The 26,065-nt window shown below is 46.9% G+C and overlaps 6 protein-coding genes and 2 long non-coding RNA genes across 8 annotated transcripts; 2 read left to right on the forward strand and 6 right to left on the reverse strand.

Annotated features, from left to right (window-relative positions):
* Positions 1–341: 341 nt before the first annotated feature.
* Positions 342–12,197, reverse strand: LOC118510161 (serine/threonine-protein kinase Nek8). Its single transcript, XM_036051669.1, has 8 exons — positions 11,295–12,197; positions 10,944–11,227; positions 10,591–10,883; positions 10,407–10,524; positions 9,709–10,342; positions 9,514–9,648; positions 8,909–9,012; positions 342–844 (listed from the first exon to the last, which is right to left on the reverse strand). Exons 1-8 carry the CDS (start codon positions 12,033–12,035, stop codon positions 730–732), a joined length of 2,424 nt encoding a protein of 807 aa, XP_035907562.1. The 5' UTR covers positions 12,036–12,197; the 3' UTR covers positions 342–729.
* LOC118510164 (chymotrypsin-elastase inhibitor ixodidin-like) lies at positions 927–1,522 on the reverse strand. The gene is made up of 2 exons (XM_036051677.1): positions 1,372–1,522; positions 927–1,296 (listed from the first exon to the last, which is right to left on the reverse strand). The coding sequence occupies exons 1-2, from the start codon at positions 1,430–1,432 to the stop codon at positions 1,073–1,075; spliced, it is 285 nt and encodes a 94-aa protein (XP_035907570.1). The 5' UTR covers positions 1,433–1,522; the 3' UTR covers positions 927–1,072.
* On the reverse strand, positions 2,275–3,453 carry LOC118510165. The gene is made up of 3 exons (XR_004905978.1): positions 3,087–3,453; positions 2,505–3,030; positions 2,275–2,406 (listed from the first exon to the last, which is right to left on the reverse strand). It is a non-coding gene; the product is annotated as an uncharacterized LOC118510165 (long non-coding RNA).
* Positions 3,475–5,688, reverse strand: LOC118510166. The gene is made up of 3 exons (XR_004905979.1): positions 4,888–5,688; positions 3,799–4,814; positions 3,475–3,726 (listed from the first exon to the last, which is right to left on the reverse strand). It is a non-coding gene; the product is annotated as an uncharacterized LOC118510166 (long non-coding RNA).
* Positions 7,886–8,547, reverse strand: LOC118510163. The gene is made up of 2 exons (XM_036051676.1): positions 8,229–8,547; positions 7,886–8,157 (listed from the first exon to the last, which is right to left on the reverse strand). The coding sequence occupies exons 1-2, from the start codon at positions 8,530–8,532 to the stop codon at positions 7,931–7,933; spliced, it is 531 nt and encodes a 176-aa protein (XP_035907569.1). The 5' UTR covers positions 8,533–8,547; the 3' UTR covers positions 7,886–7,930.
* Positions 12,198–12,639: 442 nt separating the features above from the next.
* LOC118510167 (40S ribosomal protein S4) lies at positions 12,640–15,345 on the forward strand. Its single transcript, XM_036051678.1, has 3 exons — positions 12,640–12,731; positions 13,249–13,507; positions 14,613–15,345. The coding sequence occupies exons 1-3, from the start codon at positions 12,729–12,731 to the stop codon at positions 15,137–15,139; spliced, it is 789 nt and encodes a 262-aa protein (XP_035907571.1). The 5' UTR covers positions 12,640–12,728; the 3' UTR covers positions 15,140–15,345.
* A 1,585-nt stretch (positions 15,346–16,930) lies between these two features.
* Positions 16,931–17,994, forward strand: LOC118509813 (trypsin 3A1-like). Its single transcript, XM_036050967.1, has 3 exons — positions 16,931–17,290; positions 17,348–17,682; positions 17,768–17,994. The coding sequence occupies exons 1-3, from the start codon at positions 17,000–17,002 to the stop codon at positions 17,958–17,960; spliced, it is 819 nt and encodes a 272-aa protein (XP_035906860.1). The 5' UTR covers positions 16,931–16,999; the 3' UTR covers positions 17,961–17,994.
* Positions 17,995–18,835: 841 nt separating this feature from the next.
* On the reverse strand, positions 18,836–25,783 carry LOC118510888 (paternally-expressed gene 3 protein). The gene is made up of 4 exons (XM_036053273.1): positions 25,667–25,783; positions 25,401–25,577; positions 20,076–22,349; positions 18,836–20,008 (listed from the first exon to the last, which is right to left on the reverse strand). Exons 2-4 carry the CDS (start codon positions 25,404–25,406, stop codon positions 19,757–19,759), a joined length of 2,532 nt encoding a protein of 843 aa, XP_035909166.1. The 5' UTR covers positions 25,407–25,577; positions 25,667–25,783; the 3' UTR covers positions 18,836–19,756.
* Between the last annotated feature and the right edge of the window lie 282 nt (positions 25,784–26,065).

Genomic DNA, 26,065 nt, shown 5'->3' on the forward strand with positions numbered 1-26,065 from the left:
AAGGAGAGCAAGTCAAGCGAATGGCACACCACAGAACCATCTACTAAGCAGTGCTGGGGGCTTAGTAACGAAGGGGCAGAGGGGCCGAGGGTCGTGCGTACCGTGGTTCGACAAGCGGAGTGGACGTTGTGGTCGCTTGCGTTGTAAAATTGATGGTAGTTTTCTTTGAACTATTTCGAAATAAAATTATCACAAAAGCATAATTTAATGGGGAGCGTTTTTGGAATTTGGAAGAATTTTTCACAACAGTCACATGCCGTTTTATTTAACATTATTTACCAAATAATAACTCCAATCCGATGGTCCAATTGCTTCCCGCAAGCACAGCGAAACAGAGCGCAACAGTCCGAAGAGCGTTACGAAGCGTTACTTTGTGACGTTTCGTTGTGTACGGCAGCAGCCAAACAGAAAGACATCCCTTTGCATACATCTAGGGACTTGTGAGCACTTCCTTTCCGAGTAGCGTTTTAATGTTGTTCAGCACTGGTTACACTTACCTCAAGCTGTTTATTAGTAGAAAATCTTAAACAAAATTAAATCACAAGTTTTTTGTCCTTTCAGAGTTTGTTTTATTGATTAAAAACATTTGAAAATACTGATTCATTTATCACGGACCAGAAATGTGTTTGGTGCGATTAAAAAGGCCACCATGTGGCAACTGGTGCATGTCAATGAGGTGAAATGTGACTCTCTTTGTGTTGCACCCTCTGTGAATGTAATGTTTGCTCTCTAGACAAGCGGACAGTTGGTCTCAACCAGCACTAGTACGCTGTGTTGCAACGGGTAGACGTCCAGAAGTTTCACGTACGACCCAAGGCTTTGCTGCTGCTTGGACGAGTACAACCTGAAGGATAAACTTTTTCTCTTAATAATTAACACACACTTTCACATTTTCTGGTGTAGAAAAAAAACAGGAAGCAAATGTGCCGAAGGTGCTGCAATTTGACATAAATTATATTTCACACACAGTACTCAGTGAGCGGTGGCTAGTGGATAGTAGCAAGGAAGCGGAACGAAAACTAAGCCTACCCTTCCAACCATTTTACTGTGGCCCATTTACACCGACGCTTACTTATTCGCCGTTGTAATTTTTGTACGCACACATGTACCGCGGAATGCAAACCCCTCTAATGTTGCGTGCATATCCGGCCCTACAGTAGCATCCCTGTGTACAGACAGCTGGACACGCGACAGGTCTCGACTTGCACTTCGGCTCGGTACAGCTACTACCACAGTCCAAGTATTCTTCGCCCCGTTTGCAGATTGGCCTTTTACTGGTCTGTGCCGAAGATTGGGCTGTATTTTGGATGAGTTTGGAATATGTTGGATCAGTTGGCGCACAAAACCGTCACCCACAGCCACAAGTCTTACCGCTCATGCACACCACCAGCACCGAAAGCACAACCACTAGTAAGCTAAATTTGATTTGCATGATGATGAGATAGCGAGTAACGTAACACTCGGAACAGCACCGCAACAATGGTCTCAGATGCGTCCGGGTCTGTTTTATATATGGTGACACGATTTGATCGTATGTTCCAGATATTCTGGCCGGCCAAAAGCTCGCTGCTGAAACCGATGGCCTTAGTATTTCCCAATGCTAAAGCACACACACGCTTGTACAATGTTTTTCGGCTGTCGTGAATCTGATTGCGGCTCAAGATTGCTCAGCTGGTTGGGGTGGTTTGCGATCGAGGGACACCCCGTGCCAGAAGTTTGTTGTTCGCTGTTTGTTCCAATATTCCCATTTTTGCAACGTGGATCGGTTCGACGTATGGTACGGGTGCAGTCCATCGAAATATTGGCGCCAAATGCATTTTTTTTGTTGCAAATACATTTTTACAGGATTTTACAGTCTATGTACGAGATTAGTCTCTAAAAGGTAATTTTCATCTTCAGAGTAGTTATCAATGAATGGAATGTAAACAATGATTTTTTCTATGGTTGTTTGCTTTTCCATACTGTATGCTTTAGCAGTTACGAATTTATTCTTCAGCTTGTGCAAGTTTATAACTCCCTTCAACAGTTCCCCGCTTGTGTTGCAAGAGACATGTTGTCTAGATCGAATTGCACTGCTAAAAATAGTAATTGCATACTTTTAGGCGCTCTAAATCAAAAGCACCGTAGACATAAATTCAAAAGTCAATTGCAACAATTTATTTTACACGTTACAATTTGCATACAAAGTACAGCTGAAGAAGGAGTTGGGCTTTGAACAGGTACGAATCATTTTATAAGGTACGCACAGTCCATCGGTATTGCGTGCATAGCCACTAATGCAGTAACAACCAGGCTGACATATTTCAGGACACATTAGAAAGTGTCGTTTGTTGCACTGCGGTTCTTTACACCTGTTGCTGCATTGAACGTACCTTTCGTTCGCCTTGCAGATCTGAGCCCTCTGAGCTGCTGGTGCAGAAGTATGAGCGAGCGAGGGAACGTAAAAAGGAAAAGGAAATTATTAAACTACCGGTGGAGTTGAGACGATCACGATCTATATTTACCATTAAGAAGGAGCAGCTGCATTGAAAGCACAGCAGCTAGAATAATCAGCCTGTGTAACATTGCTGCTGCCGGATAGTTCCTTCTCCAAATGAAGATTTCAAACCCCCGATTTGATCTGTCTCTTATATACCAGAAGAGTTAAAGCATAAAATGCTTCCCTTATCGCTATTGATAGCTGGCGTGTATTACATGCTAAATGAAAAAATAGCTAGACACCTGAACAAAGCCGGAAGGTATTCAAGATACAGTACGTGTACACGCGAGAGAGGTTAGCTTGCCATAGTGTTGTGAGTTTCACCAACTCCACACACAATACAGTTTTTGTCTATCCATCGAAAGAATAGTATGTAAGACAGCTGATCAAGAGCAGCAATTCTTCATGTAAATTGGTAAAAAAATTCTCCACGAAGAAACGCTCGGATTTATTTGTCATACAAGTTATATCCATACACTTGTTGCCGCATACCATGAATGCTTCGTTCGGCTTGCAGGCTGGCCTCTTACTCTCGGGTTCAGGGGATTGTGCTATAAATCGACCAAGAGATAAGCGTTTAGAGCATCCACAACTCACCGATACCTACCATTAAGGAAGAGTAGCTGCATCAAGAGCACAACAGTTAGTACACTTAATCTAAGTAACATGGCTGTTTGAAGATTTTACGTTCCCTGCGTAATTCTTCAGATACGCTTCCAAGCGCGTCTTATATACCACACGGACGGTGACAGCAACTTGCTCAGTTATTGAGCCAACAAAAAGCCACTAATACGCGATGCTGGGCTAATCCGATACACTTGTACAAAGACAGTGTCATGTCAATGTCAAGTGTGCTTTTGTGGCGTTTACTGTTGCCTCGCCTCTAATACTCCTCCAGTGAATACGCTCAATTTAACATGAGTTATAGGAAATCATTAATGTATAAAAACACATTTTGGATTATTCGGAGTTTATTTTGTTGTCTATTTAAGCACATCTGGCTATCGGCGTACAAGTTCTAGGATTTTTGGGATCCGAGCACCTAGTGTCTCTTTTATATGGCACACAGACACCCCTGTCGTTACGTGCATAGCCACTTATGCAATAGCATCCAGATTGACAAATTTTTGGGCAAAACATTCTTAGAGATTGATTACACTTCGGTTCCATGCATCTGTTGCTGCATTCAATAAACTGCTCGTTTATCCTACAACGTGGCCTCTTACTTTCGGCTTCCGGTGAATGTGCTATTGATCGTGGAAAGTAAATATAAATTCCCTTTCTACATGAGATGTGTTTACTTAACAAATTTTTCTTACCATTAACGAGCAGTAATTGCATCGCAAGAACACCAGCTAGAACGGTTAGTTTGAATAACATGACGGTTGAATGCTGCACCCAATTCTTCGTTAAAATGATTGGTAATGTAACATATTACTGCCTCTTTTATACACAAAACGAACCAAGGCAGCAAACACTACGTATGCAGTTTTCGAGTACTAACAGCACGCGAAACCGACTCGAAGAACAACCAGTCGGCACCTGAATAAATACAGAGCACCGTGCACGGGTGAAACCCATATTTGTGATGTTTATGCCTTGGTGGTTCTATTCCTGCCACCACGATTAAATTTATGTTTTGCTTGCTTAAATATTTTTAAGTGTCTCTTTGGGGTAGTTTAAGAAATCTGGGTTAGTGCAACACGTATTTTGGGAGCATTGCAAAACATGTAGCGCAAAGCAGTTATCGTGTTTGCGCCGTAAAGTATGCAAATTGATGTTGTACGCTGCACCTCAAACCAAGGTTTGGATATTGGGAAAGCTTACTTAATCTAACTGAATAGTATTATTTACCTAATAATATTTAACACATCGAGTGTGAAAAAATATTATAAAAATTGTGTTTTTTTTTAATCAAACGGGTCATAGTTAGTTATTTATTTATTTTCGATTATGACGGCATGACGCCGTATGGTCATAGTTAGTTATTATGAAGCATTTTTTTTTATTTCATCAAACATCATCGTGTCAGAGTGCTGGTTCTATTTTTTGAAATTTTTAAGCACAATTTAAGTACATCTTGCTATGGTGGTACAAGTTCTGAGACTATTGCGAATCGAACACCTAGTAAATCTTTGATATGGCACGCAGAGACCATTGCTGTTACGTGCGTATCCAGCAATGCAATAGCATCCATATTCACACACTGTTGGACATCTTTGGAACACAGGAAGAGCTTTGTCACACTTCGGTTCCGCACATCGATTGCCACACTTCAAATACTCCTCGTTTGGCCTGCAAAGTGGTCTCTTGGCTCCAGCCGCAGGGGATTGTGCTTCCGTAGTATTGGAAAATTAGTATTAAATCACTAATAGTAAAACTTATGTTCTGCTAGCACTGGTACTTACCGCTCACGAGCAGTAGCTGCATGGCAAGCACAACGCTTAGGACGGTTAGTTTGAACAGCATGTTGGGAATAGAGTATCATCCAAATTCGTCTTTCAATCGATGTGTTACCCAACCCATTACTGTCTCGTTTATATACTAAATTGACCGAGACAGAAATAACTACTCATGCAAACCTCGAACACTAACAACACACGAGGATGTTTTTGCAAACACCTGAACATGCAACGCACGTATACGGGTGAAAACCATATTTGCAAAGTGTATGCCTTTGCGGTTCTGCTCCTTCCGACACGATTCTTGTTTTGTTTGCTCGAGTTTTATTTGTATTGCTTGGCAGAAAAAGAACTCTAAGTATACGTAATGTTTCACGAATTTGGGTGTAAGGCAATAAATGTAACAGGGCCCGTGTTCGCGGGTATGCAAACGGGTGTTTCACGCTTTTATTCAAACCAAGGATGGTATATTCCCATAATGCTTCACTTAATTTATCCGAATTGTTTTACTCAGAGATCTATAGCACACGTGTAGTGTATGATCAAAAATCGGTATCGATCGGTTTCGGAGCAATGCGATACATGTAACGCTAAGTAGTTATCGTGTTCGCGCCGGAAGGTATGCAAATAGTTGTCATACCTTTCAAATCAAAGTGCGGCCATTTTCCGATCAATTTAAATAAGCATACAAAAAAGTGAAGGTAAGTAATGTAAGAATGCATTGCAAAACAATTATGGTTTTATTTCATCAACCGCGATTGATCGTGTCCCAGTGTTTTTGTGCCAAGCTGCCGGATTCTTTCCACAAACTTTAAGCACATATGGCGTATCGCGTACAAGTTCTGGGAATTTTGGGATTTGTGCACTTAGTGATCGTTTTGAATGGAACACAGAAGCCTTTGCTATCACGTGCGTATCCAGCAATGCAAAAGCATCCATAAGTACACACTGTTGGGCATCTAGTAGAAATAGCTTGACCACACCTAGGTTCCGCACATCTGTTGCCGCACTTCACAAGCTGTTCGTATTTTCTGCAGAGTGGTCTCTTGCTTTCATCCTCAGGAGATTGTGCTACCGATTGTGAAAAGAAAACAAAATGTTAACCCTCCCATCTTCTGAGAAATGTTTTTCGCTTTATCTTTCAGTACTTACCGCTCACAAGCAGCAACTGCAACGCTAGCAGAACAGCTAGAACACTTAGTTTGAATAGCATGATGGAAAAATGCGGCAACCAATTCGTCGTGAAAATGATTGATTTTGCAACCCATTGCTGTCTCGCTTATATACTAGATTAACCGAGGCAAGAATAGCTGGGAAAATACGAATGCTGGGTATACACCTGAACAAAGACACAAAGCACGAATACGAGTGTGACTACCATATTTGCAATGTTTGTGCCTTTTTGGTTGTTTTCCTAACGATCAAACGCTTGCTTTGTTTGCCCGAGCATTGTTTGTATTGCTAGACAGTACCAGAAAACAGGGTATACATAATGCACCACGTATTTGGGTGTAACGCGAAACAGTTATAGTCTTCGCGCCGGAAGGTATGCAAACGGGTGTTGTTTGTTTTTGAATTACTTGAGCTAAGCGATAATAAGCCTAGTTAAACATCAGCTGCATAAACATCAACGTTTTTGGAAAGTGCTTTGTAAATCAATTACAGTTTTATTTTACGAAAGAATTACCCAATTATCGATTTGTTTTTCACAAAATTTAACTACATTTTGAAATGGACGTACAAGTTCTGAGATTTTATGCTATGAATATAGCATTATGGGATATGCATATATGGGATATGCTATGAATCACATTTCTGCCCGTTTATATACTACCTTGACCGGTGGCGGGAATAGCTACGCATTCAGTTCAGTTCGCGACCATACACAAATGCACCTAAACAAATGATAACTGGCACGTACTGTATGCTACCATCTATTTGGTTCTATATTAAACGACCGATTACTTGCTTTGTTTACTTTCATATTGTTTGATATGTTAGGCAGTAACAGAAATAAAAAGCCCCAAAACAGACCATTTCTGTGCGCCGGGAGGGTATGCAATTTAATGTAGTGCGTTACGAAATAGCTGTTTAAGAGTTAACTGCGAATTAGATGTTTGAGAAATTTTTGAGCTAACACTGTTTAAAACACACCACAACAGACTCACAGCCGCCTGGTCTCAGACGTTTGAAAACCAATTTAAACGGCACACAGACACTGTTCCTCTTGCGTGCATAACCGAGAGAGCAAACACATCCGTAGTGACACATTGTTGAACAGAATTTGCTTACTTTGGTATCACACTTTGGCACCGTACATCTACCATCGCATGCAATAAACATCTGGTTTAGTCCACAGATTGGCCTCTTGGTATCGGCTTCCGAGGTTCGTACTGGTGTATATGTTCGAGCAAGAAATACAATACACAGCACACTTACCATTAAGCAACAGAAGCTGCAGGCAAGCAAAACCGCCAGTTCGGTTAGACTGTGTAACAAGTCTGTTTATGATTGGGTTTAGTGTTTGCAGAGCAAATTATTCCTGAAGTCTCTCCCGAATGATGGTTTTAAACCAAATCTCTTTATAGCTTATATACTACATCCAAGCATTTCTTCTCGCCTGTTGTTTTGTTGAAAGCCAGCAACGGCACAAGTGCTAGGCATATTGGAAATACAGCTAAATAAAGACGGAAGGTACATGTTTCAAGGTGATTTTTTCAATGTCAATGATTTTTGTTTTCATTTCCTAAATACTAGCAATACCCGTGTTGTGCTTATCGTCAAGGATTTTTTGTGAGAAAAGTCGTAGACACTGAAACGAATGGTTTCTTATTCGTAAAGAATCCATCTTCGGATTTAAATAGATAGGACTTTAATCACTTGTTCCATCATCATCATCCTTCCAAACCTTCCTAGTACCTTTCTTTACCCTCCCATAGATCCCAACAAGAATCAAATTTCTATAAGCGACGAACCCTACGTTCGGTTCGAAACTCTCACAGTGTAGTGTTTAAATAATCTCACTTTATTTCGGGCACAGCCAAACTCCTTAACTGTCAAAATTAGTATACACACACATGTTAAGCGGTATACAGACATTTCTAGCATTACGAGCGTAACCAGGTGCGCAGAAACACCCGGCAGTGCACATAGGTTTGCAAAATGGTCGTCTACGAGCGCACCGTGGTTCCGTGCAACCGTTGCCACATTTCCTGTACACTTCACCTTTTCTGCAGACCGGTGCCCTGGTTGCTGATGGGGCTACTGTTGTTTGAGCTGAAAACAAACCAACCAATCGATGTTAGAGCTTCACCGATCGCGATTCCCGCATTGTCGTCATCACTTACCGTACGCACACATCAGCGCGGCAAGCACAAACACTAGCACGATAAGGTGGCGGAGCATTTTTCCTGCAAGCGTGTCAATGTCACTACACTGTAGATCACAAAGCGAATGTAATGATTGAATCACGAAGGAAGCATCTTTATATAGCACTGGTATGAAATTGTTCCTCTGCCAACGCCACGAATGATCCAGATCATCCTGCCGCACCCGTTGTACGACACTTGAGCAAACATGCAGTTTGAGATTGAAATGGGCGGGTAAGGTCGTTGAAAGCGCCAAAGCCTTCCCCGTTTCGATTGGTAACATGTGACGTGTTTTAGTATTATAAGTAACACGTTTCAAGGTTTAGCTGAAGGGAAAAGTATAAATATGACAAATAATAGATCATTTATCAAAACCCAACGAAAAAGATGATGTTCGCGCCTTATAGTTAGGCAATCCGCACACGCCCCCGAAAGCGAAGATCGGATGAATTCGGTTAAGTGGATTTAAGAATGATTTAGAATAAGCAGTAATGAATACTCATGTAGACTCACAAATTAACCATCATCAAGTGCACACGACTCATCAGATGGTATAGCAAACAGCGATCAAACAAATCAGACATGTGCTACATTGGTGTGCCAAATAAAACGTGCCAAGCATGTGCTTATATATTCTGTTATGTGTGGTATGCACTTACGCCAGTACGTCTGCAGGATTGAGTATGGTCTCGTGTTTATAGAGAGACGTTAAGATGTTTGCTAGAGCCGTCGTGCTGTTGGCAACCGTGGCCAACGAAGGTCGCTGTCGAGGCGCACAAAACAAAGGTAGAAAACAAGTGAAATTTTTAATTATTACTTAGCAACTGTATAGAAAAGAGTATAGAATATAATATTGAATAGAATAAAATAAAGAATATAGAATAGAATATATGGTAACAAAATGCTGTAAAAGTATTAATTTCATAAGATCAAGCACCGGCACACGGTAGGGGTGCTCACCGCAAGTCTAATACAGTTCTACAAAACAACAATTCGGCCTGTTCTTGAGTTTAGCAGCATATGTTTTGACTGGGCATCTTGTACACCGATCTGCAGCCTTAAGAGAATTCAGTTTCAATCATATTTGGATGATTTAAATTAAGTTGCTCGAGTTGCAGGAAGATTTGCTATGCAGATTGCCTACTTTAGGCGGAAATTTTTTTTCCCAAACGGTATGCAATTTGCACTACATTTGATTTAAACTTGAAAATAGACCTCCTGATTGCGGCGAGTTTTTGTGTTACTAAAGTAACGATTAGATTACCTGATCATTGTTATTTCTGCCATGTGAGCCACTGGAATCGTCACAGCTATCCGGTGTACCAAGACGCGTTCCCCACAGCACGACACAATTATCGTCCGTCGTTGCAACCGTGTACGTTTGGCTGCATTTCACGTTCTGCAAAGACATTGATTCATTTTCCACAACTCTTCTGTGACTATGAGACTAGTTACTCACCAAAACATATCGTGCCTGCAACTGACGAACGATCGTCGGTTGCAACAGCTCACACTTATGGCCAACACCACGCTGTCCGCTTGCATTATCCCCGAGCGTTATCAGAAAACCACCTTCGATCAGGAATGCCGCATGCGTATCGGCCACACTGACAGCCACAATCTTCGGTCGGTTGGCGTCGAGTTCGATTTTTCGTAGCGTAGCCGTACCACTAACTTTTCGCCCCAGTCCTAGCCGATTCCCTGCATTGCTTCCGCAGCAGTAGCAATCACCCTGACGCGTAAAGAGAATTGTACAGTCCGGCCCCGCATACACTTCCCGAACGTTCTGTACCAGCTGTGGCAAAATAACACGCTCCGGTTCGAGAGCCACATGGATACGCTTGCCAAGTGCAAGTGCACCATTGCTGCTTGTTCCCCAACTGTACACGATGCCTCCCTCGGTAAGGGCCAACACGTGCGTGGTACCGCTGGCCACCTGTACGATGGGAATGTGCTCCAGTTTTTCGATTTTTTTAGGTACCAGCAACGATGCCTTGTTTCCCTGACCGAGGCAACCGTTACTGTTGTCACCACAGGCTAGCAGTGTTCCGGAGGCCGTGCAGAAAATGGTGTATCCATCACCGACAGCAGCACTGAAAGGGGAATCGTTTCCAGTTAGGTAACTATCCTGTATGAGATGTAAAAATCTTCCCTTACCTGATAACTTTACGTTGTCGGATTGCATGGATTCGCATAGGGATGTGATGCCATGTTTCGAGTGCGTCGTGCCCGAGCTGTCCCTTGTCTCCTTCACCCCAACTGTACACTGATCCATCTTAAGTAAAGCAAAGGCAGAATTAAGAAATGATCCTATGATCGATGATGAAGTTTTTGGAGTCACCTTCCATAACAGCAACAAAATGCTGACCACGTGTCACTATCTGCTTGATCCTTATCGTCGGCGGTAGATGTAACGGTGCCAGCGAAGAGGATGTGCCGAATGAGTGCAATTGATAGAGGACGGTACGCTCAGTCGGAGTGTTGTGATTTAAATCCGTTTCAATCAGAGCCGTTGATCCGTCTCCATAGCTAGATGAGCTGGGATTACTGTCCACTACTGATTGCCTATTTTGTACGGAGGTTTTGAACTGGCCGGAACTATTGACATTCAACGAATGATTGTCTACCTGAAATCTGTGATAGAAAAAAATGTCCTTGATGTGAAATTCCCATGCCCCAGCGCTCTCAGCTTACCCATCCGAAGACCCCAGATTCCGATAGATAAACGGAACCCAATACTGCAACAGTTCTGAGGCAGAGGGCCTTGCGTTCGGATCGATCTGAAACATCAACCCCAGAACGTGGCACAAGGATTCGGAATAGCACGCAGGAAGTGGCACATACTCCGCAGTCATAATCTTGCCTACCAGCTCGGACAGATTTGTGGCCGTGAACGCTTTCTTCAGGCAGCACATCTCCCCGACAATACATCCCAGGGCCCAGACGTCACTCTTCTCATTATACTCCTTGCCTTCGCACTGTGTATGCACACCAAAAGAAATCCATTAGACTTCCGATATATTCGTAATCCTCACATTACCTTACCATTTCCGGGCTAAAGTAATACGGAGTCCCGAGCACCGTCTGTGCGTGTACGTTGGTGTTCATAATTTTGGAAATACCAAAGTCACCAACCTTTACCGTGCCCTTGCCGTGCAGAAAGACGTTCGCCGTTTTCAAATCACGGTGCAGAATGTTTTGCGAGTGCATGTAGCTTATCGCACTGGTGAGCTGTTCAAATATGTTTAGCACGAACCGTTCCGGCAGTGGTTCGCTTTGGTTACGTTCGGCCAACATCTGCGCCAACGTTCCACCGTCCGCGTACTCCATCTCGATCAGCAGCAGATCACCGCGTACGGACGACCCAAGGTAGGCTATGATGTTGGGATGGTGCAGCTTCGAGAACACGTCCACCTCGTTCATGGCCATTTCACGCTCTGGTTTGGAAAGGTTGCTAAGAGCAATCTGCTTCATGACCACCTGTTGCCCATCCGATTGCCGCTCGTACAGGATGGCAGTACCGAACGAACCTTGACCTACGGAGCGGATTTTTCGATAGCCAGTCAGGTCAAGTGCATGTTGCTGTTGCGTCTTGCTGTTGCTGCTACTATATGGGTCGACGGATGTTCCCCGTGTCAGGGCATCGGAAGTAACGTTATGGGTGGGATTTTCGACGAACAAAGAGAGATTTTGGAATCGGCTCAACACTGATAGATCATCGCTGGCAACGGATTGTTCTGGGTTTAGATTACGCGGGTACGTTCGGTGAATTTCTTTAAGCTCCATCGATGTAGAATGTAATAATACTGCTGATAATGATTTATATAAAAGCAAACAAACGAATCGTTCGATGGTGAACTGATTTGTTGTGGGCTTATCATTGCCATGGCTGTGTGAATGATGCTTTCCGAAGAGCGCAAGTGCAATAAATTTAAATGCATTTTTCAAAACTACCGTTAAATCAAAATTAACGAACAGTTTATAATAAAAATAGTTTTAAAAACATTTCAGCACCTCACAGAATATGGTTTATTATTTTTTTATCGAACACATTTTTAATTTATTTTAATTACTTTAAATCATTATTCCAAACAATCCATTTTCCAACGGTAGTTTCAAATCCTGCAGCATCGGTTGACAGCTCCAGATGGCAAGTCCAGTGAAAATACTACAACAATCGCGCATTCTAAATTTATTGACGGTCAGTCGGGATAATAAAAATGTTTTTTTTTTTTAATTTCATCACCTGAAATAAATTTATAAGTAGCACATAATTTAAAAACTGTTCATGAAGTTTTATTTTAAAAGCTTCCAATCATAGAAACAGAAATATTCATTCGAGACTTTGAAATGAAAACAAACCGCACGCCGTTGAAAACGCCGCCAGGTGGCGCTGCGGATCCGTCTCCCACTGAACGCGCTTTGACAACTTCCGGCATTCTGTCGTTTGTAGTTTTCTTTTCGCCCTGAACTATCAAGATGGTAAGTAACGTGTGCGGAGTTTTGGAGTGAATAATATGGAATTTGACCTGTAAAACTACAATAATTGCCCATAAACTGGCCATCAGCGAATGCACAATACAAAGAAGAATGTGTGGGATGTGTTTGTCGGCGAGTGAATGGTAGTTTCGTGTGAGAAAACAGCGACACAAAGATGCCACATTGTTGATATTTGCAATGCCGGATGGAAGAATGCCGCGGACGTTTCACAAGCCCGGGGATGATGCATTTCTTACGCTGGCAGACGCTACGTATTGTGGGGAAGATAGCCAATCGGAAATTGGTTCCGAGTGTTTGTAATTGTGGTGTGTTTCTAAACGTGAACTAGAATCGGATGGAAGTACCCGGTGTTGTGCATTGAGAGGTGGGCCTGGGCAGGTTAGGAAGCAGCGGAACCAACAGCGGGTCAATTCCATTCACTCCAGCTCGCATCGAATAATGTGGTTTTTCGTTGTTTGTAACACAACTAATCATTTGTATTTGTCTCCTTACATTTCAGGCGCGCGGACCGAAGAAACATTTGAAGCGTTTAAATGCTCCACGAGGATGGATGTTGGACAAGACCGGCGGTACCTTCGCGCCGCGTCCGTCCACCGGCCCACACAAGCTGCGCGAGTCGCTGCCGCTGGTGATCTTCCTGCGTAACCGTCTAAAGTACGCACTGACCAACAGCGAGGTGACGAAGATCGTGATGCAGCGCCATGTCAAGATCGACGGCAAGGTTCGCACCGATCCGAACTACCCGGCCGGTTTCATGGGTACGTATTACGGCGGGTGGTTTCTTACTGTGAATGGTGTTAGGGAATTTGCGGTGATATTGCTTAACATGAGTGCTAGGACATTTGGAAGGAGGAATAGCTAGAAAAAAAATGTGTGCCAAGTGTCGAGAACAATTCGTAAATGAACTCGGAAGTGAAATACTTTGTCGGCAGTGTGTAGCTGCAAACGATAAAATTATGGAGAAATTAGCATTTAACGCAAAGGAACGAAGAGTTGGCCTAATCGAAGCAGGTAGAGCGAAATACGTAGTTCAACCTGTCAAACATACGGCCAGAGCAAACTTACCCCATCGACGGTCATTGAAGGCATTACCAATCGGATAGCCTATCAATAACATTTATGATGGTGAACAATCTTTCAAGACGGCTCGCTGGTTCAGTGGTAGCTAGCACCGTTTTCTAACACGGATACACGAAACCCTAAGCTTAGGCAAAATTAAGTCAAACAACCCAGAAATGACACGCCAAGGTCTCTCGAGATATGGTGATAATTGAGTATGCGATTGGGCGGTATAAGAGAGCGCGCAATTCTAATGAATGCAAGGCCTAATCGAAGCAGGGATAACGAAATAAGTAGTTCAACCTGTCAAAAATACGGCCAGATCAAATTTATCCTATCGACGGTCATTGAGGGCGTTATACCTGTGGGATAGCCTATCAATAACATTTATCATGGGAAACAATCCTTCAAGGCGTCCCGCTAGTTCAGTTGTGGAGTGTGAACACGAAAAGACCCGTATTAGATCCCGTCAGAGCAATCCTCTCATACGCCGGTAGTCGGCATCTAAAATCTTTCGCTATTGAGAAGCTATTGAGGGAATTCCGCAATTCCAGATTAACCTAGGCCTAATCGAAGCAGGTTTAGTGAAATATGTAGCTCAACCTGTCAAAAATACGGCCATAGTATAATTACCCCATCGACGGTCATTGAAGGCGTTTACCAAAAGGCATAGCCTATCAATAACATTTATGATGGTGAACAGCCTCTAAAAGTTATCCGCGATTAATTTTAGCATTTAAAGTTGTTTCTATTTGAATATCCCCTTCTAATAATCGCGTCCCTCACCCCTTTTCTCCGTTCCAGATGTGATCAACATCCACAAGACCGGTGAATACTTCCGCCTGATCTACGACGTCAAGGGCCGTTTCACCGTCCATCGCATCACCAGCGAGGAGGCCAAGTACAAGCTGCTGAAGGTGAAGCGCGTCCAGATCGGACCGAAGCGCGTGCCGTACCTGCTGACGCACGATGGCCGCACCATCCGCTACCCGGATCCGGCCATCCACCAGCACGACTCGATCCAGTACGACATTGCCACCGGTAAGATTCTGGACGTGCTCAAGTTCGAACCGGGCAACCTGTGCATGATCACGGGCGGAAGAAATTTGGGTCGTTGCGGTACGGTGATCCTGCGCGAGAAGCACCCGGGATCGTTCGAGATTGTGCACGTGAAGGATACGACCGGACACGTGTTCGCCACGCGTCTGTCGAACGTGTTCATCATCGGCAAGAGCACCAAGGCGTACATCTCGCTGCCGAAGGGCAAGGGTGTGAAGCTGACCATTGCCGAGGAGCGTGACCGACGACTGGCCAACAAGGCTGCCCAGTAAGTGGTTGCTGCGTTCATCCGTAATGTGTATGTGTGTGGGTGAGAAGAAGGAGTGTGCTGGCTGGAAAGGACGGCCAGGGCGAACAATTCCGTGTGGCGTTCTCGATCGTGAGAGGAATGGTGGGAGAGAACTGTGTTCCGTATTTGAATGTCTACATCCCGTTTGGAATGCTGGAACATAATAAAGCCTAGAATATACACAAAAAATTCAGTCGTTTGTGTTCTTGGAGCGATTAGCGGACGATGATTCGAAACGATTGTTCTATTCTGGACATTTAGGATCTATGCTTCATTGAAGGAAGAAGCTGAGTACAAGGCAAGGCTGCAATCAGATTCCCAGGCCGAGCATATAACTTCAAATAACAACCTGATTGACTGATTAACACTGATTGATTAATTTGAATGATTCGCTTTATTTATAGTTCAATCTCTAGTGTATCTGATATCTGGTTCATGCTTGCCATGATCCTTTTCCCCACCCGTTACGACTCGTTGGAGTTTGAGGCAGCGGAGTTCGAAGCAGCGGATTCGGCAGACTCAGCCGACTCGACGGAATTTACCGACGCTTGTCCCATGGCGACAGCCAGCAGGGCGAAGAACGTTGCGAACAGGAACTTAAGATCCATTTTGGGCTGGGTGATTTTGCAGTTTATGCTTGTTACTGTGACACGTTTTGATGAACAAGCTCCCAAAATCGAGCCCTTTTATACCGGGTCAATGACGATCGATCGAGAACGATCGATTAAAAGACACGCTGGAGCATAAAGACGATTTTTATTGTCTCGCCGGCGGTTCTTCTTCCTTCCGGAAAGCGGTAAATATTAGCATCGGATGGCTGGAAACAAATTTGAATCGATTTATTGTGTTGCGAATATGTTTCTTTGTTTTGTATCGATAGAGAGAAATTGTGCGTCGCAGCAGATTTCCATACGTGCGCCGTGCCGTGGACAGGCGGCTGAACGGCGTGGATTGTTGTTGTTTTTGAAACAGTTTCGATTTACAAACGTGAATGTGAAAGTGAATGGAAGTTCAAGGTTTCTTACCAGTTTAAGTAACTGGTTTGTCTAAATGAAACTCTATTTAGTATTTTTTTAAAGTAGTTTTTAGTTTCTATTTTTGAAAAAAATGCTGATTCAAATTAATGTACGAAAAATGTTTGATGCCGAGCACGTGTTCGGCGCTGGTAGCGTGAGTCAGTGTTTCTCAAGCATGTGCTTTACATAGTTTTGTCTTTCAATTTTAATACTAGACGATTGCATTATTATTTATTTATTGATCTTTCTAGCGCTGTAATTTTAAATAATATATACAAAAAATATCATAGAAAAATAGAAAATAATATCGAACAAACATTTTTCTGAAATATTAATAATTGACGCCTAAAGGTAGGCAATCGTAAGACAGCATCGAGAAATTCGACTTACACACGCTTCACGTGCACTGAACCTGAATTTGTAAGTAAATGTATTACAATTAACATAAATTGGGAGAAAATTAAGGGTTTTTAGCTAAAAATCGAGATACATCGATGTATTACCAAAATAATCGCAAATCGAGCTTCACTTTCGTTTCGATTCGTGATTAAGAATATTTTGGGAAACGGTACCTTTCCAGCGGCACCGATAAGATATGCACAGGCCAAATCGATTCCGATTGTAATACACCTGACGTAGAAGGATTTCCCATCCTGCAGCTACCGGTGGTATTGTATGTTTGGCACGATTAGTTAGTTAATCAGCGATATCTTATCAGCGCCAACCGTTAGACCTGAACGGCAATATTTAAAAGCAGAAATCGGCCCAAAAATGCTCTGCTTGCTTTGTGCTCGGTGGTAGTTATTTGGTGATCGTGCAACAACACTATGGCGCTAAAATCGTTGTTCCTGGTGGCGCTGCTGGTCGGCACCAGTTTGGCCGGTTGGGAGGAAGACCTCTACCTGTCGAAGCGTCGGCTTCCCCGTGGATTGGTTCTGCCGATTGCGCCACCCAGCAGCGAACGCATTGTCGGTGGATTCGAGGCAAACATTGCCGACTTTCCGTACCAGCTGTCGCTGCGTCAGAATGGGGCACACATTTGCGGTGCGTCGGTGATTTCGAGCAACTTTGCCCTTTCGGCGGCTCACTGTACCTTCCCGGCGCCACCCGTAACGGCGGTAAGTTAGCGACGAACGATGGCAGGACAGCCGATTAATTGCAACCCCTTTCGTCAGATCACGCTCCGCGGTGGAAGTAGCGATCGTACGGCCGGAGGAATTGTGTTCCAGGCGGCAGAAATCATCAACCATCCGTCGTACTCGGACGGTAGCCTGGACTTTGATGTGTGCGTCATTCGCATTACGACGTCGTTCGTGGGTGCGAACATTGCACCGGCTACGCTGGCCCCCGAAGGTACCGACTATCCGGCCGGTACGCGCACGGTCGTTTCGGGCTGGGGACTGACCAGCGCCATCGGTGCGCTGCCGATCAATCTGATGGCGGTCGAACTGCCGCTTATCTCGCAGGAAAGCTGCCGTGGATTCTGGGGCGCGGCCAGCGTTACCGATAAGTGAGTGTCCGCTATCGTAGGGAGTGTGTGTGTGTGTGTGTGTGGTGGAGTTTTAATGCTTATTTTATTTCTTCCCATACTTTAGCATGATTTGTGCCAGCGAGCCGGGTCGCGATGCGTGCGGCGGTGACAGTGGTGGCCCGCTGACCAACAATGGGCGGCAGATCGGTATCGTTTCCTGGGGATCGCCACTGTGCCTGGGCAATTTGCCGGGAGTGTATGCTCGCGTGGCTGCACCAGCCATTCGTGGATTTATTCGTGATAATGCCAATGTTTAGAATGTCAAATATAGAATATCTGGTTGATCATTCATTGGTTTGTTTGTGTAGAACTATAATGATTGTTGAACAATGGAGGAACGCCTTTACAATGACGAACTGTACGTACTGTACGGTGATCTCACCATCAATTTATACTCGGCAGGCTCCGGTGGGCAGCGAGTTGGGGCGGTCCAGTGGCCGAGGCGACAGCGGCGCTGGTCTTAACACGGGGCAGGGCCGGGGTTCAAATCCCATCCAGACCGCCTCCCCGTCGTACGTAAGGCTGACTACTTTACTACGGGTAAAATTAAGTCACAGAAAGCCAGAAATTAGCAGGCCGAGGTTGCAGTGCCAAGGAAGAAGAAGAAGGCTCCGGTTGGCTTGTCATGTCATGAGAATGATGTTGGACGACTCAGCCAGTAAAGTTCTTTAAGGCCGTCCACATGGACAAAGGAGGCGTCATAAGCCCTAATTAGCGATGGCGCTATTCTTGGTGGATATTGGACTGGCAGACGATGGCGCTAGACCGTGAATGGATCGAGAATAATTATTCTCTACCAATTTTTATGCCCAAATATTTGATTTAAATGTGAATTTTAAGGAACCCCCAAAAGTATGCAAAACAGATACATGTTTTCAAATGCCTAGCGGTAGACATATTACAATGCAAACTACGCAGAATCCCTAAAAGTATGCAATATACATCCAGGTGGGGTCCTTATCTGTAAAGTAAGGATTTTGAATGAACAAACAAAGCTGAGGTCTCAACCAGAGAACAGAGAGAACTATTTTCTACACTCAGCATCAACTTGAAATACCCATGAAATGTGATATAGCACACGGTTTCAGTCTCTGATCGAGACAAAAAACCCCTTCGCCGAGGCGTCAATAAGTGTTTTAAAAAGAGTAATAAAATACATATATTTGTATGACACTTCTATCACAAAGATAACATGGGGCGCGCACTTTCCAACGGCTGTCCGGCAAGTGTCCTGATGGATGGTCCTGGAAACGAGGTACGGGATGATAGAACAAAACTGGTCGCTACGTCGTCCCTGCACGTCTAAAGCCGGGTGGGACGGGATCGTGATGAGATGGATGGGATTGTGATTGACAGATAAAACGATAACACGAAAAACAAACAAAGCAAAACAAAATGGCCGCTCGTAATGGACCGCGTGGATGGGTTGCGGTTCTTTTTTTTTGTTGGTGCGGAATGGGGTACGGTGTATGATAGGTGTATATTTACAGAGTCAAACGGTGCGAATGTAGCGTTTCTCTGGCAAAGTGCGCTGCTTTCGACGCCATGGGAGGGTGTCCTGCGATGATAACTTCCCTGCTTACCTTCCTAATGCCAGGACGATGCACGCGGCCTAGATGGTGCGCAGTTCGCACACGCACCCATCGAAAATAAATAAATGTAACAACGTACGAAACGAATCAAACCAAATAGCAAAAAGACAAAACCGTTTGAAATCATCATATTCGCCTGCGTGCTTCCTGTTTCCGTTTTCTCTCACAGCGATGCTCAAACGGGATCGGATGGGGCGATAGAGCTTGATGGCGTGATTAGCGTTAAACACAAAACGAAACGAAACAACGCTAAACAACGATCGCTGGCCGACGTCTGATCGTCACCGGATCGGATGTTTTTTTTCCTTTAAACTACGTCCAACACTTGGGCTTTAGAATGAGGGTTCGGACAGGGGGAATCTGGCAGTGGATGGTTGTGGATGGTGCAGGGGGACGTTCTGTACAGTGAAGCAAAAACTGCAAACGCGATCGCTTCTTCAGCGAGTGAGCGAGTGAGGCTCTTACGCCTTCACGGTGTCGCGCTTGCCGAGAACCTTGGTGGCGTGCACCTGGTCCCGACTGTTGGTGACGGTGGCATGGAAACCGGTGGCCCAGTCGGCATAGTAGTCGACCGTGCGCACATTACCGTCCGGTTCGACCAGCGAGTACTGACCACGGACGACATCACCGTCGCGTTCCTCCTTCTGGTGCTTGATGTCACCGGTCAGTGGGTCGTTCACGCCGTACTCGAAAGCGTAGCGTGCATTATCGTCCTGCAAAGGAAGGACATTGGGAGTGAGCTGTGGCGTAGGCCTTCCCAAACGCTTCGGATGTACTTACGTAGTGTTCGAGGTACTTCTCAGCGACAGTCTTGACGACGGTGGTCGGAGCGACGGTCTTGACCACGGTGGCAGGGGCAGTGTAGGCGGTGGTGAGAGCCGGAGCAGCGGCAGCATAACGGTAGCCATCGTAGGCCGAAACAGCGGGTCCAGCGGAGTAGTATCCGTGGGCGGCGCCGGACTTGGCATAGCTAGCGATGGCACCCGCACTCGTGGCGTACTTGGTGACGGCCGGTGCGACCGAGTAGGCAGAGTAAGCTGGGCCAGCACTGTAGGCAGCGACGGCTGGCGTCGAGTACACCTTCGAGACGGCCGGTGCGACCGAGTAGGAAGAGTAGGCCGGTCCGGCACTGTACGCAGCAACGGCCGGAGAAGAGTACACCTTGGAGACGGCCGGGCCGGCGCTGTAGGTGGCTACTGCTGGGCTGGAGTAGACCTTGGATACGGCCGGGACGGCACTGTAAGCAGCAACGGCCGGGGTCGAGTAGACCTTCGAAACAGCCGGGACGGAACTGTACGTGGCAACGGCCGGGGTTGAGTAGACCTTCGAAACAGCCGGGACGGAACTGTACGCAGCGACAGCTGGCGATGAGTATACCTTGGAGACGGCCGGAGCGACCGAGTAGCTAGAGTAAGCCGGACCAGTGCTGTAGGCAGCGACGGCCGGAGTGGCTACCACCTTGGAGACGGCCGGAGCGACAGAGTACGACGAGTACGCCGAACCGGTACTGTAACCCGATACAGCAGGACCCGCGCTGTAGGAAGCGACGGCCGGACCGTACGCCACCTTAGCAACGGCTGGAGCCGACAGATAGGCACCGGAGTAAGCAGTCTTGGTTACGGTGGCTGGAGCCGACACGTAAGCAGTCGAGACGGCAGGAACGGCAGCAACCTTGGCCACAGCCGGAGCAGCAGACACGTACGAGGCGTAAGCCGGAGAGGACACGACCTTCGAGACGGCCGGGGTGGCGTAGTACGAGGAGACGGCTGGCGTGGACACGTACTTGCTGACGGCAGGGGTGTAGGCGTGGGCAGAGTACGGGGCTACGTAGCTGGAGACGGCCGGAGCATAGGCAGCGGACGTGGCATACTTGGTGACGGTCGGGGCAGACACGTAAGCGGTGGACACAGCCGGGGCCGACGAGTACTTGGTGACGGCCGGAGCAGCGTAGTAGGAAGCGACAGCCGGAGCCGATACAACCGTCTTCGTGACAGCGGGCGCGGCATAGGCCAGCTTGGAGGTGGTGGCGTACGAGCTGGCATAGCTTGCAGCCGGAGCAGCATAGGCAACCTTGGTGGCCGGGGCATAGGAAGCGTATCCAACGGCCGGAGTATAGGAGGCTACCTTGGCGGCCGGCGTGTAGCTGGCGTAGGTCGTAGCCGGTGCGTAGCTAGCGTAAGAAGTGGCTGGTGCGTAGCTGGCATAAGCCTTGGCAGCCGGAGCGTAAGACGCGGCGTATCCGTAGGAAGGAGCAGCATAAGTGGCGACCTTGGCAGCAGGAGCATAGCTGGCGTAGCTGGTCGTGGCAACCTTGGCAACCGGGGCAGCAGCGTACGACACGGCCGGAGCAGCAGCATAGGACACGGCCGGAGCAGCAGCGTACGACACAGCCGGACCAGCAGACACGTACTTGCTCACAACCGGAGCAGTAGCAACGTACGACGAGACAGCTGGTGCAGCGGCATACTTAGTGACAGCAGGAGCGGCCACGTACGAAGCGACAGCCGGAGCGGCGTACGTCTTGACGGTCGGTGGTAGATACTCCTTGGTGACATAGGCCGGAGCGGCGCTCGTGTACACCGCCTTGCTGACGGCGGGCTGTGCATAGACAGCCGGAGCAGCGACCGTCTTCGTGTAGCTGACGGATGGGACCACCGAGGCGAAGGTAGCGGCAGGGGACTTGTCCGCGTACACCACACCGGCGGACTTGGTGGCGTAGGTGACGGCCGGTGCGGCAGCAACCGTTTTCACTCCCGCCTCGTAGCTGGTCAGCTTCAGATCCTCACCGGAGGCACCGTATGCACTGTAGGCTGGCGATGCTTCGTACGAGCTGTACGAGGGACCAACCGACGCGTACTTCACCTCCCCATCGACCGAGTAGGACGAGAAACCGGGCGTCACGCTGACCGAGTTGATCGCCTTGCCGACTGACAGCTGAACGGTTGGGGCAGGATAGGAGTAGCCGCTGACGTGCCCGCTCGGCGGACAGTCCGGCGCCGGGTTGGCCAAGCTGGATGTGGCCAGGCAGGCCGCCACCAGAGCTGCAACGAAAAGCTGAAACAAACCGGCCATAGTTAAGACTCATTAAGACCGTGCTGCGAGAGTCGTTTTACACGATCGATGTGATGTGTAACCCATCAGGAATGTCAGTGATAGCCTTGTGATCCTTATTTAATTCCTTCACCGTTCCGTTCGCTCTATTGTCCTCGCCCTCACCCTCCGGTCCACCTGCTCCACCGTCGTCAGCCCAGCCGTTAGAAGAATGAAACTGTTCTTGAGCGATCTTGCAGCGGTGCGTGACCTCTTTCCCCCATCCGTCCCAACGGACATACCACGGCTTCCAATCGCGTTGCGCATAGCACCAGTCCAACGAGGCCTTGCGAATCTCGATCGCATGCGGGCAACCGTGGCAACTGGTTAACGAACTTGTTTTTACACCCGTCTGACCAAATTGGATCAGTGGCTGTGGCCGCGGATCTGCTCTGGTGGGGCGTACGTTACCAGAACCCCATGTGACATTCGGTGCAATGTCACTCCGCTTGCAGCGGGTGCGTTTGCTGACGATTCAATTAAGCCGCACTGTTTATGGTGCGTGTACCGGGGTGGTAGCCTGTTGCCAAATATTCTTGCCTCCAGCGGCAAAACCGCATCGTGCGCCACGGCAAGATAGGAACTGGTTTCTAATTAAATTTCAAACACCGTGCAGATAGTTCTCACCATGCTCGGTGTTGAGCTGGGATTGGAGAGGTGAAAGAGAAGCTAGAGGAGCTGATGGGGTGAGGTTTTATATTGGAGTCTAGCTGGGGTGGATTTAAATCGAATTGGCGATATGTGTGCTTAGCTAGATAATGATATGCAGTTAGCGTTTCGCTGGAATGATAATTGCAACCCTTGCAACACGTCACGTCACATGCAAGATTGTAGTATTAAGTGAAAGTGAAACACTTCCCTAGAACAGAAGGAAGTTTGAGGACATGTTTATGGGTTTTTGTGCGGTCCTTTATGTGATATAGGAAGCCTGTATTATGTACTGATCGTCTTTTAGATTTACGTGAAAAAGCTATGGGACATTTTAAGGTATTTAGCTGATGCGTTTAAGGTATCCTGGACATTTTCCGAATTCCTAAAGTAAATGAACTGATATCGTAAGAGGATTTCTTCTTCTGCAACCTCTGGCTGGTGTTTTTCAAAAATCCTTTCTCATCAACAGTTAGTAGAACAAACCATTTACGCCTCCTAAGACTACTTCGGGCGGTCCGGTGGCCGAGGCGACAGCGGCGCCGGTCTTCACACGACAGGGCCGGGGTTCAAATCCCATCCAGACCGCCTTCTCGTACGTAAGGCTGACTCCGTTTCGACGGGTAAAATTAAGTCACAGAAAGCCATAAATGGCAGGCTGAGACCTATCGAGGTTGTAGTGCCAAAGAAGAAGAAGAAGACTTCTTCGGGAGTCTTGCAGAGCAGTAGACTCAAGCCCCTCAAAATGCTTAGGATTTGTATTGTATATATCATTTCCGTCACAGGGAACCAGGTATAAGAAAATTCTGTATCTGTAAGTAAAGTAAAGCTTGTAAACCTTTTTTGCGGGATAATAATCCCATTCCTATCTTTATTTTATTTTGTGAGAATCTGATAGCTAGCCCCGTGAGTCAAGATTTCATTATTTGTATTCAACTCCACCCAGAGACTAGATCATGTGACCAACGTCTCTTTAGCAGCTTGTTTAGCAACGTCATAGCTCCACAGTTTTCTTCCCACACTGATCTCGAGCTTGCAGCATCCTCCATCGGACCTACCCGTGCCGTCTTCACCGGTAAACCGGATATACACAGGCGGAAAATTTGTCATCGATCACCGATCAGCAGCGGACCCGAGCTTCAGCTAAGCCTCCAATAATTTACATTTTCCCGTTCGGCGACCTACACCTACCCCGGTTGGGGGTAATAAATGGGTAACCGTAAATCTCGCGTGACACCAGCCGCCATTCAAAAGCGGCAGGTGAACAGAACGTTTTAGAACCTACAGCAAGAACACCCCTATTCCTGGCGCACTGTTTTAATAGCAATTGCAACTACCTCATTGCCATGTTGCAGTGCAGTACCGCATCCGACTCTAGGGCGTGAGGCTGCGAAGCGAAATAAGCATACTCCACCCCGCATGACTAATACGCTGCGTTGCGCTGTGTGCAGGTTGGTAAGGTTATCTGGACTGGTACCGACTGCTTGTCCAGTACCAACGCCTTGCTACTTTACATAACCGGGCCCCGGTTTTAGCGTTCACTTTCCGTTGGCTGCCCCGTGCGCCGCGGCAAGACATGGGGAGTAAGCTCTCGCGCCTAGAATCAGGTTGCAGCGTCCGAGAGGCAAACTGACGCTGCACTGACGTTGCTGGAGCAAACGCTGTGCCTGCATGATTATATCAGATTCGAATCTGTAAAGCGATACATCGTTTCGCTTTATGTTTGCTAGCGCTCTACGCAATGGTTGTGCGCGAAACACGCCACACATCGACGAAACATGCGTTGCGATGGTCGGTCGGTTTGACCGTTTGACAGGTTGCCCGAGGGCATCGCGAGTTGACCGAACGGTTTGTAGTGGCCTCGAGCTCGCAGCTAACTCTCGATTTCATTGAATCGACGCGGCTCACGATTCTTGGACGGCGTGCACCGTGAATTAGATCACTGCCGGGTCGCGTGATCACTGGTGGTGGCCGACTGGCGATAATCCGTGCTGGGCCGTGAAATTGTGGGCGCCCCAGAGCTCCTTTTACGGGCAGACCAATGTGAGCCGGATTCGGACTCCTGCTGCCAGGATCGGGACCGAAAAGCCACCGAAACGCACCGTCCTGATGCCGAATGTTGGAGGTCAACCGGAACCTGATTAGCGTTGGTGTTGAGGAATTGGGGCAGCGAGAGACACCTTTTTGCACTTGCACATCCTCAGGAGGCTTAGTGATATTGTTCCTGATAGATATGATTGCGGGAAACGCACAGTAATTCTCTTATAGTTCTGCACAAGTCTTTTCCAACAAGATCTGCATCACTGACACTGTCCTTTATCACAGACAATCATTGCTCACACTGTCCAAAGTCCTGTTTGCACTCACCTTCATGTCGTTGCTTCGTCACACAAGAACACTTTTTCGCGAGTAAACTCTATCCCGCAGGATGTACACCGGGGAATGCACCGAGCACACGAGGGGTCACCACAGGATCCTTGAGCTCATACACGCGCTCGCACACACTCTCTCTCTCTCTCACACACACACCTGCACAAATGCACACTGAAATGAACGAGAAGATCGAGAACACTGAAAATCCCAAACGAAAACTTCCGTCGATCGTCACTCGTATCGTTACAGGTAGTCCGTACCAGAAGGGAGTTCAAAATGCCAGTCCGGAGAGGTCCTTGTACGAGGGTATGGCGAGATTGCTCTACATAGAGCGTAGAGCCGTTACTACACTACTACTGAATGGTCGGCCTAGCCCACCGGTCCCTTTTATACTACCGAAGTGTCACCCGGTCACCCGAAAAGGAACGCCCGCCAACTGTGGGAACAGAACAGCACCAACGGCAGCAGCAGCAGCAGCAGCCGGTACCGCTTGGAGTCTAGACTTCCCACTCCATTTTCAACCCAGCCCGTGCGCACGCAGGCTGGCATGGCTCGTGCGCAGTTTTCTCACAGCGCGTGCGGAATCACGGCCCCCCGAAAAGGTTCTCGGGGAGGGTGCCCGGTGTAGGTTGCGCTGCCAGCTTCGGCTGCTCTCGTTT

This window comes from Anopheles stephensi, chromosome 3 (genome assembly GCF_013141755.1).
Source record: "Anopheles stephensi strain Indian chromosome 3, UCI_ANSTEP_V1.0, whole genome shotgun sequence".
Lineage (NCBI taxonomy): Eukaryota > Metazoa > Arthropoda > Insecta > Diptera > Culicidae > Anopheles > Anopheles stephensi.

What these genes read in the sequence shown, in the direction of transcription:
- LOC118510164 (XM_036051677.1), bottom strand. Translation starts at nt 1,432, where the DNA reads ATGCAAATCAAATTTAGCTTACTAGTGGTTGTGCTTTCGGTGCTGGTG. An exon ending in GCTGGTGGTGTGCATGAGCG is followed by an intron (nt 1,297 to 1,371) that starts GTAAGACTTGTG and finishes TCCAAAATACAG; the next exon opens with CCCAATCTTCGGCACAGACC.
- LOC118510163 (XM_036051676.1), bottom strand. Translation starts at nt 8,532, where the DNA reads ATGTTACCAATCGAAACGGGGAAGGCTTTGGCGCTTTCAACGACCTTA. An exon ending in CGCGCTGATGTGTGCGTACG is followed by an intron (nt 8,158 to 8,228) that starts GTAAGTGATGAC and finishes GTTTGTTTTCAG; the next exon opens with CTCAAACAACAGTAGCCCCA.
- LOC118510161 (XM_036051669.1), bottom strand. Translation starts at nt 12,035, where the DNA reads ATGGAGCTTAAAGAAATTCACCGAACGTACCCGCGTAATCTAAACCCA. An exon ending in CGACAACGTAAAGTTATCAG is followed by an intron (nt 10,343 to 10,406) that starts GTAAGGGAAGAT and finishes TTCCCCTTTCAG; the next exon opens with TGCTGCTGTCGGTGATGGAT. An exon ending in TGCAGGCACGATATGTTTTG is followed by an intron (nt 9,649 to 9,708) that starts GTGAGTAACTAG and finishes ATGTCTTTGCAG; the next exon opens with AACGTGAAATGCAGCCAAAC.
- LOC118510167 (XM_036051678.1), top strand. An exon ending in CTACCCGGCCGGTTTCATGG is followed by an intron (nt 13,508 to 14,612) that starts GTACGTATTACG and finishes TCTCCGTTCCAG; the next exon opens with ATGTGATCAACATCCACAAG.
- LOC118509813 (XM_036050967.1), top strand. Translation starts at nt 17,000, where the DNA reads ATGGCGCTAAAATCGTTGTTCCTGGTGGCGCTGCTGGTCGGCACCAGT. An exon ending in CGGCGCCACCCGTAACGGCG is followed by an intron (nt 17,291 to 17,347) that starts GTAAGTTAGCGA and finishes CCCTTTCGTCAG; the next exon opens with ATCACGCTCCGCGGTGGAAG. An exon ending in GCGGCCAGCGTTACCGATAA is followed by an intron (nt 17,683 to 17,767) that starts GTGAGTGTCCGC and finishes CCCATACTTTAG; the next exon opens with CATGATTTGTGCCAGCGAGC.
- LOC118510888 (XM_036053273.1), bottom strand. An exon ending in AGAAGTACCTCGAACACTAC is followed by an intron (nt 20,009 to 20,075) that starts GTAAGTACATCC and finishes CTTCCTTTGCAG; the next exon opens with GACGATAATGCACGCTACGC.